At 53.7% G+C, this 14,837-nt stretch overlaps 1 protein-coding gene across 1 annotated transcript in view; it reads left to right on the top strand.

Moving 5' to 3' along the window:
* OLFML2A (olfactomedin like 2A) overlaps positions 1 to 14,525 on the top strand; it is a 21,281-nt gene extending 6,756 nt beyond the window's left edge. Inside the window, exons 2-7 of the mRNA XM_013008269.2 lie at positions 712 to 819; positions 2,503 to 2,712; positions 5,015 to 5,264; positions 7,461 to 7,715; positions 8,732 to 8,917; positions 10,254 to 14,525. Of these exons, the coding sequence (XP_012863723.2) occupies positions 712 to 819; positions 2,503 to 2,712; positions 5,015 to 5,264; positions 7,461 to 7,715; positions 8,732 to 8,917; positions 10,254 to 10,858 (1,614 nt within the window). The 3' untranslated portion in view covers positions 10,859 to 14,525. The remainder of the gene's footprint in view (positions 1 to 711; positions 820 to 2,502; positions 2,713 to 5,014; positions 5,265 to 7,460; positions 7,716 to 8,731; positions 8,918 to 10,253) is intronic.
* Positions 14,526 to 14,837: the final 312 nt, after the last annotated feature.

The raw sequence follows: 14,837 nt of genomic DNA, 5'->3' as shown, positions 1-14,837 counted from the left end.
TTTACGCTTTCCTCCTGTCCCAATACCATGTTCAGTCTTCGTTCTGGCTTCAGTAGTTCCTCGTGGTTGCCTTGACCGTGGTCACTCCCTACCAGTCCTCCCGTTGCAAATAATTTATTATGAGCGTGCTTCTAGAAGAAGCGGGTCGCATAGGGGGAGAACTAGGACAGGGATGAGGCAGGAGCCGGAAGGGCGTGATATCAGGCAGAGACTCAGCCTCAGCTCCACCAGTCCCCAGGGGAGTCTGGAGTGTGAATCACAGCTCCATACTGGAGCAAGGCAGTCATTTCAATGCCTATCCTGGTCAGCCATTGCTTAAGTGCCCAGGCCTCCAATCCCAGGCACTTCTGGAACACAGAGGCTCCGGTAGCCCTAGGGCAGTCTTCCAAAGAAAGGTCCAGGTGTAGACAGTTAGCCAGGGATGGACACAGACACAGTAAGAGAGACCTCAGGGGGTGTGGATGGAGCTCCTTCAAGGACCACCTTGTGGGCTTATGAGAAGCAAGCTCACAAAAGCTCTCCCACAGTGCCTAGCACAGTTAAGTGCTTGAAAGATGGAATCAGTTGCCTTTCTTATGCTTATTAGCAGGCTGGCTCTAGTGAGCACTTAGGTCTGAGCAGGCCATTCTGAGCCATGGGGTTCTGGCAAGTTCTCAGCAGTTGTGGGGCTCCTCTTGTCCCCTTCCCTACCTGCAACCCTGTCTCCGGCAGCTGCAGTCCATTGTGGATCTCCTGGAGGGCACCCTCTACAGCATGGACCTGATGAAGGTGCACGCCTACGTCCAGAAAGTGGCCTCCCAGATGAACATGCTGGAAGAGGTAAGAGCGGGCTCAAGCCGCAGGCCAGGCTGGTGTTGTGACCAAGTGAGATGTCTGAGGAGTCCAAGGTCATTCTGGCTTGATCCTGGTGGCCATTGGAAGCTGGATGTCAATGGAAGGAACTGGGAAAGGAACTGGGAAGGGAATGTAAGTCACAGGCCCAGCTGTTAAGGGAAGAGATCTGTCCTTCAGGGCCTTGCAGGAAGTTTGAGGGCTGCAGAGAGCAAAGGCCCTGCTGGTAGCTGGGTTCTCAGTTTACCAAGACCAGGGCCCATCCAGTGTATAGCTCTCAGGACCATCTTCACACAGGATGCCACTCAGCAGGGGCCCCTGGAGTGGTGCTGCAGGGCAGGACTGCACAATCCCCCAAGGTCAGGCTGCTCAACTCTCCCGGCACCCACCTGCAGAGACACTGGGTGGCTGCGACTATCTCCAGAAGATGGGGACAGTGTTGAGTGAGTATAGGGGTCCAGGCTTCAGGTTCAAGGTTTGCATATCTGCTGGCACAGCCTGGCCTCCGCCTGTTTCCTGCATCCGGGCCGCTTGGAACCTGGAGACATGCAGCTGCCGGGAGCAGGCGTGGGGCTTCCTTTCCCAAAGTCCTTTCCAGAGGGAGGGGGCGCCTGGCATCCTGTGCCCCAGGATGGGAGCTTAACTGTTTATTAATCCCAGAGGTGAGGACACAATTATTCAATAATGAGTTTAGTGAGGGCCTGCCCTGTGCCAAGGCCATGCCCGTGTGGGAGAAAGGGGGTGTTTGTGGTGTTTCTGCTGTCACCGCTACTTCCTGTCCATGCCAGGCTCTGGAGTTGCCTTTCTCTGACCTGTAGCCTGCATTCTCCAGAAATACTAAGTTACTTCACAGAGCTCTGAGCTGGGTGCTCTGGAGGGTCAGCCTGCTAGGCCTGGAACAAATCAGAAATTATTTCCAAAGCCAGAGAGAAATGATTTTTTAAAAACTTATCTTCTGTTTTGTATTATCCGTGCTTTGCTTCTGTTACCCATGGTTTACTGATAACCCCATGGAAATCAAAAGCTGCTGGCTAATACTCCATGGTGCTGGGGAGACCAGCCTCCTCGGGAGGGGCTGGCTCTCTCTGCCAGAGGACGATGGGGCGAGGGGTGGGGAGGAGGCGAGGGGTGGGGAGGAGGGGGGAGCAGTGGATTAAGCAGCCAGCCAAGGCCCCAAGTTTTTCTCCGTCTTCCCCTATTTCAGCGGTTCTCAACCAAGCATGATTAGGGGGCATTTGACAATTCCTGGGGATATTTTTGGTTGTCATAACTTGGGGGGAGGGGTCGAGGCCAGGAATGCTGCCAACCATCTTACAGAGCACAGAACAATTCCTGTAGTGAGAAAGCCCACCTCATACTGAGACACAGGTGGAAGGGACACAGGGGTTTGCACCCTTTTGTATTTTTAAAATTTAGTATCAGGATCAGGCAATTTCTAATTTTTAATCCATTCCTTTATTACCTTGGAAAGAACAATAGCTACAGGTCTTTTAGCAGCCTGCTTGGTTCCACATGTGCTTGCCCGCTGGCACCACCCACCGCCACCACCAAACACTGGGCAGGAGGTGGGGTGGCAAGGCCTCTGAATGGAAGCTGGGGGGTCCTCCGGGGGGGGGGGCAGGGTGTCCAAGGAAGCTGGCAGGGGAAAGCTGTTGAGTGCCACCTCCACAGAGCGTCAAGACCAACCTGAGCCGGGAGAATGAGGTGGTACGGGAGAGCATGCGCCACCTCTCGGAGCAGCTGCAACACTATGAGAACCACTCGGCCATCATGCTGGGCATCAAGAAGGAGCTTTCCAGCCTGGGCCTCCAGCTGCTGCACAAGGACCAAGCCACTGGCCCTGCTGCTGCCCCGGCTACCGACCTTGACAGCAAGTCTCAGGTGAGGCCATGCTTCCAAGATCAGGCCCAGAAAGTGGGTGGGCTAGAGAGTACAATCTGCTGGGACTTCCACCAGAGAGCCAGCTTGGCTGAGGTTTGGCGCAGGGCTGAGGGGTAGGTGGCTCAGGATGGTGGTGGTGGTGGTGGAATTACCTGTCATGTAGTAAAACAGGTGATCTGGGAGCAAAGAGAGGGATTCATCAAAGGGGCCTGGTCTCAAAACCAGGCCAAGATTCTCATTTCCAGGTTTCAAAGCTGGTGGGAACGAGGGTATAGGGATGGGGCACCCACCTGGCCCTAGCAGACCAGGTCTGCTGCAGCAACATCACTTCTGGCCTCCCTGTTCTCGCTGGACCCCTGTCTAGGTCAGGCTAGCTGGGTCGGTGTAGGTGAACAATGCTGCAGGGATCCCCGCAGACTGACACCTCCTCATCCAACCCCTCCAGAGGTGAGGATGCTCCTGCTGCAAGCATCCACAAGGACAACTCAAGTTCCAAGCAGAAAGGGGGCTGGGATGCTGGTTTCATCACTAGCCAGATAAAACACCTTTATACACATTTGGAAATGGCACTTTCTTTAGGCAGACAAAGTACACACACACACAACAACAACAACAACAACAACTACAACCACCCAGACTCTCCCACTGAGCAGGAAGTTAGGAAGAGGAGCCCTCTCTGGGTGGATGAATGATAAAAAAGGCATCTCCCTGCAGCAGGCACTCACCAAATGAGTGCAGACTAGACTTCAACCCCACTCCTGTCCCTTCACGAGCCCTGGGGGCAGAGTGGTTACACGTTGGGCTGCTATTGGCAAGGTTTGCCGTTCGAAATCACCAGCCACTCCTCAGGAGAAAGAAGAGGCTTTCTACTTCCGTAAGCAGTTACCATCTTGAAAACCCACAGGGGCAATTGTACCCTGTCCTACAAGGTCGCTATGAGTCGGTACTGACTCGATGGCATTGAGTTTGAGTTTTATCCTGTCCCTTTGGCCAGCAGGACACATCCACAGTGTCCTTGTTTTTAGGTTAGCCTGGGTAAAAGGCAGCTGACACCTGTGGCATCCGTACTCAAAATATGACTGACATTATCTCAGCTAATCCCATAGCCACCTGTGAGGAGCGGTGACCACTGGCCAGTTGTCAGACGAGGAATCGTGGAGAGAGGTCATGCTGAGAGAGTGGCTGGGCTGGGCCTGGCACCCAGATCTGCATAACCGCTAAGCCTGTGTTCTTCCTCACCACCTCTGGGGCTTCTGTGCTGATGTGGGATAACGGGGCCATTTGTATCTGCAGCTGGAACCACCTAGAAGCAGATAAAGGCTGGAGGAAGCCTGGTGTTTGGGCCCAGAACTGGTTTCCTGTTCATTCCAGTGCCAATTGGGCAGGCGAGAATGAGTCCTGTATTGGCAAGGGCACAGAAGCAAGTCTAGATACTGTACTTGCTGTATCTCCCGGAGATTCTGCCTAACAATGGATGATGTCACAGGCCCTGTGTTCTTGTGCCAAGCATCAGAAGCCTGTAAAAGAAAGTGGAAAAAGAACAAAATTCATAAAGCGTTAGAAACTGCATGTGTCGGGGGTAGGGTGACCAACCATCCTGGTTTGCCCAGGACTAAAGGATTTTCCAGGAAGTGGAACTTTCTGTGCTAAAACTGGGAAATTTCCAGCCACACTGAGTTGAGTTGATTGCTGTAACCAAGGGCCTGAGAGCCTCTCCCCTGCCTATACACTAAGGCCAGTGAGAAAGAGGGCCAGAGCTGGGAAGCTTCCCAGCGAGTTATCATCGCAGCTACCTCTTGGGGAGGAGGAGAAAACAGGACCTGAGGAATGGGGCAAGGAGTTACCTTATCAGGTTGGGCTTCAAGCCCAAATGGGGAACTAGAGAGCTGAATGGGGAAACTGAGGCCTCCCCAGTCATGGATGGAGCCATTCCACATGGACTAAAAGATGCTTCATCAACCCCTAAAGCAACAGACCCATTCCAGCCCCCATACTCTGAGCCTCCATGACCTCCTGAGAGGGGTCCACGCTGACCACCATCAATATTCCTCCTAAAAGAAAACCAAAAACCAAGGCTGTTGCTGTCAGGCTGGTTCAGAATTACAGGGAACCTATAGTACTGCCTCTGTGGTTTTCTAAAGCTGCGATCCTTACAGAAGCAGACTGCCTCATCTTTCTCCCGCAGGATCCCTGGTAGGTTTGAACCACTGACCTTTTGGTTAACATTTAATGCCACCAGGACTCCTACATTTCTCCAGTTCCTCCCACACACCCCAAGTCTCAAATTTGCTTTCTCTCCCAGGACACAGCTGGGGAGAAAGGCAAGGACACCAACAAATACGGTGGCGCACAGAAGACCTTTGTCGACAGGGGCCTCCCCAAAGCCCCTAAGGAGAAGCGGCTGAAGACAGAGAATCTCAGGAAGGAGGGCAGTAAGGGCCGATTCCCCCAGCCCACAGCCAAGTCCCGGGCCCTGGCCCAGCAGCAGGCAGTGATCCGAGGCGTCACCTACTACAAGGCGGGCGGGCAGGAGACAACCAAGGCTGTGGCTGGTGAGTTGGAGGGTGATTGGAATCTAGGGGTGGTGGGGGACTGAATGATGGACCAGGATATTCCAGGGACCTGCTCATCTGCTTCGCAGTTAGACAGTCCCAGAGTGCAGCTCCACCAACGACCTGTTGGGTGCCCTTTGGCCATCCTGAAATGGGGATGATGATGCTCCTTATGGGGTTGTTGAGGACGGGGTAACATCACCACCATGGAGGGGACAGGGAACAAGACAGGCATAATCCCTGCCCCAAAGGAACTTTCATTCTAATGTGAAAATCTGCCTGTGGCAGCCACGACATCCAGAAGTAACTGGGACCTTGGGCGCCTCATTTGCAAACTAGCTTGCAAAGGACCCCAAAGAAGAACCCATTGTCCCTTGGATTATCCCTGCAGGATCCCAATGAAGGGCAACAAAGTCATTCACGAAGAACAAAAGAGCAAGGTTTCAAGAGCCCCTCATATTTCCGCTCCATCTCTCCTCCTCAGATGCCTGCTCTCTTCTGATGTCTCTGGGGAAGACCTCTGCTCCCCACTTCCTCTGGTGATATTCCCTGCTCAATCCCATGTCCAAAGAGGAAGGGAGTTGAGATTGGCTCCTTCAAGGGCCTCTTGGTTTCATGGCCTCTCAGGGGGCCTCCTGGGCCATCACCACTCCCCCAGCTCCTCATATGCCAGCTGCTGGCCCTGAACTGGGCCAGAGCTGTGACCTCTGGCTGCATCAAGGGCCCAGAGCAGCTGTAGGTATCTGACTATGCCAGTGGGAACAAGCACCCTGACCTGAACAAGTGCGAAGCCAAGACCAGGCCCCCAGAGGGTTAACCCCCGCACAGAGCCTGGCTCAGTCCCTGGGAAAAGAGGAAGCCAGCACCGGGAGAAAAAGAGGAGGCCAGGTATATAATTGTCCTCAAGTCTAGGAGCCTCTGTGGCCCCCATTCCAGCTGACCATGCTGTCCCCTTTGAGCCAGTCCCTTACCACCACTACCACTCCATTGTCCCTGTTGGCACAGTTTCCATATCTGACCCCTTAGATCCTGATAGACCGCATTTTACAGGTGAGGAAAGAAGCTCGAGGAGGTGAGGTTTCTGACCCCAGATTTCCCGATGAGGAGGTAGCAGAATGGGGCTGGAACCCCCTCCTCCACTCTTTTGCTGGAGCTGAGGAATCTGTGGTGTTGAGTCAGGATGTCCTGCTTCATCCTGGCCCAGAGCTGTGTGGGGGTTGGAGGATGACCCCGAAATGCCCCCAAACCAAACATGAGAACTGAAAAAGCCCTCCATCACCAGCTGGGGTGGGAGAAGAGAGGAGGGAACCAGGAACACCTGAGAGATGGGAGACCAGTGAGGAAATGGAGCAAGGGGCAGAGAGACCTAGGTCAGAGGTGACAGGACTAGCCGGAGTAGAACTGGAGAGGAACAGAACAAAGTCTAAAAAGTAGGGCAAGGGTTTCTGCCTTCTGGAACTGAATCCAGGAAATGAGAGACTTGGCAAAGTACTTAGACTTAGTAAAGGAGAAAACCTCACTGCGATTGAGTCGATCCTGACCCTATAAAACAGCGGTTCTCAACCTGTGGGTCGTGACCCCTTTGGGGATTAAATGACCTTTTCACAGGGGTCCCCTAATACAGCCTGCCTATCAGATATTTACATTACAGTTCATAACAGTAGCAAACTTACAGTTATGAAGTAGCAAAGAAAATAATTTTATGGTTGGGGGGGGTCCCCACAACATGAGGAACTGTCTTAAAGGGTCGTGGCGTTAGGAAGGTTAAGAACCACTGTAGTACAGACGGTTACCAAGGCTGTAGATCCTTACAGGAGCAGACAGCCTCATCTTACTCTCAAGGAGCAGCTGGTGGGTTTGAACCACCCAATCTGTAGTTAGTAATCCACCCCTTCTCCGATAGCGCCCTCAGAAAGGGCTCACTGTCCACACAGGTCCCTCTCATCAGCACACAGCCTAACATGGTGAGCCTCGTTACGCTCATTTCACAGAGAAAGCTGAGGCTCAGAGTTGGGGAGGGGGAACCGCCTGAGGTCACCCAGCTTGGAGCCCACTATTTGTATGTGAAATCCTTCACCTCTTACTCCCTTGGGGTCCTCCCCCTCATCTCCCAGAGCTGCTGGGAGCCTGGCGGTACTAGGAAGGCCCAAGGTGACAGCAGGCGCTTGGGTATTAGCTCTAGTCTTCTCTCCTTAGAAAATGCCCTCAGGGGAACTTCCTGGCTGGAGCAGCTGCCACCCAAGGTGGAGGGCAGGCCACCTGAGCCCAACTCAACAGAACAGAATGAGGCTGCACCTAAGTCTTCAGAGGGAGCAGACGTGACCCCTGGCACCACCACCTTGGATCCCACCACCACCTCTACTCCGGCTCCCACCACCACCTCTACTCCGGCTCCCACCACCAGTCCCCTGCCCACAGTGTCACCTTCACGCCCAGAAGTCCCCAGCCAAGGTGAGTGAGCCAGCTCCAGCCAGCAGCCTGGTTTTGTACAGCCCTCAAACTAAGACAAGTTTTTATATGTTCTGAAAGGGTGGTAAAATTAATAGGAAAGAGAATACTGTTTCGATCTGGAAGCCTAAAACATGTACCAACTGACTTCTTAGAAAAAAAGGTGCCTATATTTAAATGACAGTAAGGTAACTATGTCTTACGCAAATTCTTCTTAAAGTGAATTCCCATTACCAACCACTGTCCAGTCGGTGGCTCCCTGTATGCCCACGTTTGTAGGGGTGGCTTGTGGAGACAATCAAAACCTTCCTCGCTGTGAAGCCATCGAGGCTGCCTTTCCGGAAGGAAGGCATCTGGCTACCTGTGCGAACAAGCCTTTCAACCCATTTCCTGCTGTGGGGCTGAGAGCATTCCGCTGCCAGCAATCTTTCCCGAAGGATCCATCAGTGGCATGGACAACAGCTGCAGCTCTAACTGGTTTAACCAGTGAGTGCGCTTTCTAATGTCAGAAAAGTGGAAATTACTAAAGGCAGGGGACTGGTTAAGTATGTTAAAGGACAGCTGTCTGGTGGCCCTGATGGAACCTTGAAATCACATCATTCAAGGGCTACTTCATGATGTGAGAAATTGCTCAGTGGAGGGGGAAAAAACCAGGAAACATAAAAGTGTATTTTTCAGACCAATCCCAGTTTTTAAAAGTATGCCTGCATGACTATGCATGCACAGAGAGAGAGAAGAGACTGATAGGGTTTGAAATGTCTTCAGATAAGGGGATTGGGGATGTGCTTTCCTTTTTCTAGTTACCCTTTCTGAGTTGTCCACATTTCCTTCTGGGATCAGGGATTGTTTTAATCACAGGAAGAAGGCAGCCAACCAACCAACCAACAAAAAGGTCCCAAACAAAATATCAGGACGGATTGGAGTTAGACCCAGATGATGTTCCTGGCATCATTGCTCTTGCTTGGGGTGGGGCCTCTGCATTCTGTGTACCAACCTCTGTGCCCCCTCACTCCCCATAGGCAGAGAAGCAAGCTGTGAGGGCACCCTTGGGGCCGTGGATGCGCCCGTGAGGCATCATAGCTACGGTCGCCATGAGGGTGCCTGGATGAAGGACCCCAAAGCGAAGGATGACAAGATCTACGTCACTAACTACTACTATGGAAACAGTCTGGTGGAGTTCCGAAACCTGGAAAACTTCAAGCAAGGTCGGGGTCCCAGAGATGGGAGTGGGTGGTGGTGGAAGAAGTGGGTGGCCCGGGGAGGGTTCCTCTGGGGAGCTGGGCCCCCTTTGTCTTGGGGTTTCATGTGGTCCTGACACCCTGGGCTAGCTTCACTCCAGATGGTCAGCCCACCGAGGAGGGTGTGTGAGAACCCTGTGTGCAGTGTCAGGAGCCAAAAGGCAGCCCCAAACATGACAGACAGACAGGGCCCTGCCTCACAGATATAACTTACCCTTGAGGAGAACAAGAATCCTAGTTACCACTTGCTGAGGCCTTGCGTGTGCTGGCAGCCTTGTGGGCACTACTCCTGGCGTCTTCAAAATTCCATGAGCAAGGGATCATCACCCCATTTTACAGCAGGGCCCCAGGCCTTAGAGCAGCTGCAGGTCTGAGTGAGGATGATTAGCACACACCAAAGGCTGGGATTATGATCCCCTCCCCTGAGCCACAGCATGTAGGAGGGTCCACATGGAGATCCAGCCCCACCCTCCAGAAACAGTCTGAGAGGGAGTAGGCAAAGGCGTAAAGAGATCATTTCAGCATAGCTGTCGAGGGTAGGCTCTGGGGGCTGTGGAAACCCAGCCTGGAGATCAGGGAAGGCTTCCCAGAGGAGGTGAGACAGAAAGGAGCCCCAGAGGGGAGCAGGAGTCAGCCCTGCAGAAGGGAGAAGGCAGGGAGTCGGGGCTGGAGAAAGAAAAGGCTGGGACAGCCCTCCTAAGCTGCACAGAGGAGTTGGCATTTCCTGAGAGCCCTGGAATCACAAGGCCTGGGCTAAAACTGCTAACTGTTCTTCCTCCAGCAGCTCAGCCTTGACCTGGCCTCTCCCTCAAGCCGCTCTCCTGGGGAGCCCTTGCCTCGGCCTGGGGAGGTCAGGGAAGGCTTCTTGGTGGTAGTCTCACTGCCATCAGGTCGGTGCCAACTTATGGTAACCTTACAAGACTCCTTCTCCAGAGTGTAGCAGCCTGGCTAGAGACCCCAAAAGATAAGCAGGCACTCCCCAGGCAGTTAAACGGGAATGTCAGTCAGACAGATGGAACGGTGAGCACAAGGGGTACCACCAAGTCCGTGTGTCCACATCAGCCGGCAGTGCCCCAATTCGCAAACCGGATGGTAATATTGCCTCCCTCCTGAGGCTGTTCTGATGTAGTGAAATGGTCAGCATTTCACTAGTGGTACGGTTTGCACGTACCCCCAGGCGCATTGTACAGTTTAGAATCAATTACTTACAGGGCTCTTCGGAACTCTCCTGGGCCTCACAGGTCTGTGGGGTCGTCTGGGGTTTGCTGGGAACCCTGGTGTAACCCTCTGCCCTACCCCCCAGGCCGGTGGAGCAATATGTACAAACTGCCCTACAACTGGATCGGCACGGGTCACGTGGTGTACCGGGGCGCCTTCTACTACAACCGCGCGTTCACCAAGAACATTATCAAGTACGACCTGCGGCAGCGCTTCGTGGCCTCCTGGGCGCTGCTGCCCGACGTGGTGTATGAGGACACCACGCCCTGGAAGTGGCGCGGCCACTCGGACATCGACTTCGCTGTGGACGAGAGCGGCCTGTGGGTCATCTACCCCACCGTGGACGATCGCGACCAGGCCCAGCCCGAGGTGATCGTGCTGAGCCGCCTGGATCCCGAGGACCTCTCGGTGCACCGGGAGACCACGTGGAAGACGCGGCTGCGGCGCAACTCCTACGGGAACTGCTTCCTGGTGTGCGGCATCCTGTACGCGGTGGACACTTACAACCAGCCCGAGGGCCAGGTGGCCTACGCCTTTGACACGCACACGGGGACCGACGCGCGGCCCCAGCTGCCCTTCCTCAACGAGTATGCCTATACCACCCAGGTCGACTACAACCCCAAAGAGCGGGTGTTGTACGCCTGGGACAATGGCCACCAGCTCACCTACACCCTCCACTTCGTAGTCTGAGCAGGGACCTCTGCCCTCTCAGGAGAAGGGGTAGCAATGAGGTCTGGGGGTTTCCCACAGTGATTCCTTCTAAGGACCCTGTCCACAAATATTTATTGGGTGCCAAGCCCCGGGCTAAGTGCTAGGCACGGGCCATTGCAGCCGAGATAGAGTTTCTTTAGTAGCCCGTGGCTAATGGCTTCCACTCTAACGCTGCGCCAGAGCGCCAAGTGTTTACCTGCTGACCCCTTAGAGGTACCGGGCCTCTCCCTAGTTCACAGACAGGAGGTTGAGGCGCCAGCGAGTCGGAGGCCCCGCCCCCTTTGCAGAAAGTCTTCGTTGGGTCCTGCACGTGAGTTTGTCCACAGGTTCGCAGAGGAGGAGACTGGATCCCCTGGCTCTCCCACCCTCTAGCACGGAGCCTGCCTTGTTTTCACGCTTTTCTCTCATTTCTCAGGACCATGCAAGACCCGAGGCCTTTGGGGAAAGTGTCTGTGTGGGGCGAGGGAAGGGGGCAAAGCCCGAGGCCTGGGCCTGCTGGTGGCCCTGGACCCATATCCATACCAGCCCCCAGCCCCCACTCCTCCTCTGGCCTACCCCACCCCATCAGCTGCCCAGCCACATTCCAAACTCGCCATCACTCAACCAGTGAGTAGGAAACACACCCTGAGAGAAATTTCTGGTTCCTTTGCCAGGGCCCCCTCCCTTCAGTTCTCCGTCGTGTTTTCTGCCGTTCTTCACCAGTGCCGTCATTTGTTTCTGCTGCAGCAGCTGAGATGGCTTCAGGCAGCTGCCTGCCCAGCAGCTACTCCACCAGGGTGGGGAGATGGGCCGGATCCCAAGGCTCCCTCTCCACCCAGAGCCCTTGCCTTTGGTCACTTACTGCTTTAGCCTCCTTCCTGGTCCCTCTCGGAACCTGTGGGCCTTGACTCTCCTCTCTGGGCCTTTGAACCCACAACCTCTACACACTCAGGGATCATTCTAGGTCTGCCGTGAGCTAGGCCTGAGGCTAGGGTGGTACCAGAATGGGGCAGGTCCCCTCTTGTCATTTGGTGGGCTGGCCCAGCAGGCAGTGGGGGTTGGGAAAGTAAGAAGGTTTGGGAGAGGCGTTGATCCTTCTGGTTACAGGCCTGACGGCAGGGGCAAAAAGGAAAGGAAGGGCTAGAGGCCCACGGATAGGGCATGTCCTGGCTTCAGAGGGGCTGACTGAGGAGGCAAGCGGGGACCACTTCACCAGGTGCTGCTGATGGGCCTCGGAAGCCACAGACCCGGCAGCCCACAATGACAAGACCCTCAAGACAGCCCCTCACCCATGTTGGGCAGTATTTTTATCGCTGGGAAGCAGCTATCTAATCCCATTGCCTGTTTTACCAATATGGGGATAGGCGCATAAATGTCATGCTGGGAACAGGTCACATGCACTCTTGCTTCAGGAGAGCTTTCGTCTCAGAAATCCACGGGGCCAGTTCTTATCCTCCCTAGAGGGTCCCTATGAGTCAGAAGCAGCATGCTGGCAGTGGGTTTGGTTTGGGGTTTGGTCTAGATCCTTTATCCTCCTGACTTTGGGGCAGCTCAGCCTAGGGAACCAGTAGACCATCTAGCACCCAAGGCGCCCCAGCACCTGAGAAGGGTGTTTACTGCTGGACTTTACACATCCCCTGGACCCTCCCTTGCCACCATGCTCACTATCTCTATACCAGCTACCGTGTTACTGATGTCAGCGGCACACCGCTCCAGGCCAAAGAAGAGCAGAAGGCCTCCACGTGACGCAGTGTGTTTTGTGTAGAATACATTTCTCTCGGGCATCGTCAGGTGCCCTTGTTTTGTTGAAGCTGTAACCCACCCCTAAAACGAAGGGAATGATGACGCCAAGTGAGGCCTGACTCATAGTGGTAGACACCTCCAGCTCCCTCACCCAGTCGGCCACTGCTGATCCACTTCAGGGAGCCGAGTGCTCTCCGCCGGTCCCTGGGCTCTGGGTGTGGGTTTGACAAGACTGTCTCCGCGATATCACAGCCCATCCATGGGAGGAGTGTTCAGGCGCATCTTCATTCATCTGAAAAAGGGAACGTTAGTTAGCACGGGCTGAGCAGGCAGGACAAGGAGCGCCATCAGAAACGATGTGCCTACAGCCCCCAAACATTCCCATAACTCCCTCGGCTTCCAGGCCCTTGGATGTGGTCTGTGGTGGGTACAGTGTCTTCATCTTACAGGTCAGACCGGATCTAGGAGAGGTTGAGTCGCCTGTCACGTGATGCAGGAAATGGAGAGGCAGGTCCTAAAGGCAGGTATCTTAACTGTCATTGCCAACTGAGCACCTGCAACATCTATTAGAACAGCAGTGGAAGGTGTATCCTGAGTGTGCCCAGTGGACAGGTGAGAAAACAGGTGAAGAGCCTTACCAAAGATCCCACAGCCGTTGAGTTCACAGCAGGTGGGATTTCAGGGCTGGTTGGTTCTTTAGCCACTCTGTGATACCCCTCTGATGGCAACCCTGGAAGTGGCCTTTGTCTTAATCCAGACATCAACTGCAAAGAAGAGGCCCACGGAGGGAGGAGGGGTCAGCTTGGAAAGAGCCTTAAATGCCTAGCCAAGGAGTGACTGCCTCTAAGCATGTTCAGAACAGAGTGAAGTATAAATGCAGAGAGAGCAGCAAATGCTCTGATAATTGATCTTATCCTGACTGACGGGAGGCAGGGTGGTCGTCCAAGGAAAGCTGATCCGCATCAGCTTTATCTCACAGCCCCTGGGTTTTGATTGCCTGTGTCAACAGCTCCTTCAAACAACGAAGGGCCTGGAGTGGCAAGGGCCAGCGTCTCTCTACTGACCTCGATTGTCAGGGCGAAGGAAATGGGGCTCGGGTGTTTCTGAACCACGGAATACACAAAGGGGCTCTGCCCACTGCCTCTGACTCCTCTCTGGAGAGCTCCAGGCCTGGAATGCAAAGACTAGGGAGGACAGCAGGAACTCCCTCCCTGCCTTGGAAGGTGGCATGAGAGGTGAGGCCAGTGGTTTTCCCGGGGAGTAATTTTATGGCTCTCAAATTGCCCCAAGAAGCTCAGCCCCATCCCCCATCCCTGATTGTCTGCAGCATTGGGAATCACTCTGGCAACAGAAGGACACAGCTCTGGGTAGGATTCACACAGCCCTGAGTTTGAATGTGTTTAACATGCTACCCATATGGGTGAGGTCCAGCAGCTCAGGGTAGAGATGCTAACTCTTATAATGAAGGACATGTACCTTAGTGAGGTCAAGGGGCAGCAGAGGGCCTGAGCAACACTCTCCTGGGGCTGAAGAGCCCATTGTGTACAGGAACCCCCAAAGCCAGCAATATTTTCTCCATTTCGAATGAAGTCAAGCAAGCTGCTCAGGGTCATGTACTGAACAAGCAGTGGGGCCCAGATTTAAACCAGGTTTGTCCTCACCCAAACCCTAAACTACCTGTTGTTAAGAATTTGTAACCAGTGTTTTCTTTGCTCTGACCACTGGGAAGCTCAAAGTCAAATTTGAGATCCTTTTTAACAACTGTATTGAGTCTCCTGCTGGGCTTTGCTTCGTTTTGGCATCCTGTGTTTACCTGACTCTGGTCTTTGTATGCTCATTCTATTGTATTTTATGTATTTTTATAAGTTGCCACGATACCTTTTTGCAACAAGGTGGCATTTACCTAAATAAAACATAGTCCAAAGCTTGGTTTCAGTTTCTTCATTGAATGTAGAGTTCTGCATCCTTATCACAGCACATACACTTAATACATTTTTTTAGAATTTGTGATGAGTAAAGAATTGGCCTGAACTCTATACTGTTCCTGGAAGCTGATCTGAATGGTGAGGGATTGAGGCTAAAAACCAGACCCTTGGGGTGGATGGGGACAGTGAGCCACTCTCCAGAAAGATGTTCAGGCACGACCCAAGGATGCTGTCCCCAGAGAATTGCCCTGTGCACATGGGCACCGTTCCTGGTCCAGAGAAAGGGAGGCTGTGGGAGAAGGCAAAACAAA

Source organism: Echinops telfairi, unplaced genomic scaffold, assembly GCF_000313985.2.
Source record: "Echinops telfairi isolate 266 unplaced genomic scaffold, ASM31398v2 ScPeMD7_32;HRSCAF=126, whole genome shotgun sequence".
NCBI classification, from domain to species: Eukaryota; Metazoa; Chordata; class Mammalia; order Afrosoricida; family Tenrecidae; genus Echinops; species Echinops telfairi.
Note: the sequence above shows the minus strand (reverse complement) of the source record. Positions and strands in the feature narration are given on the sequence as shown.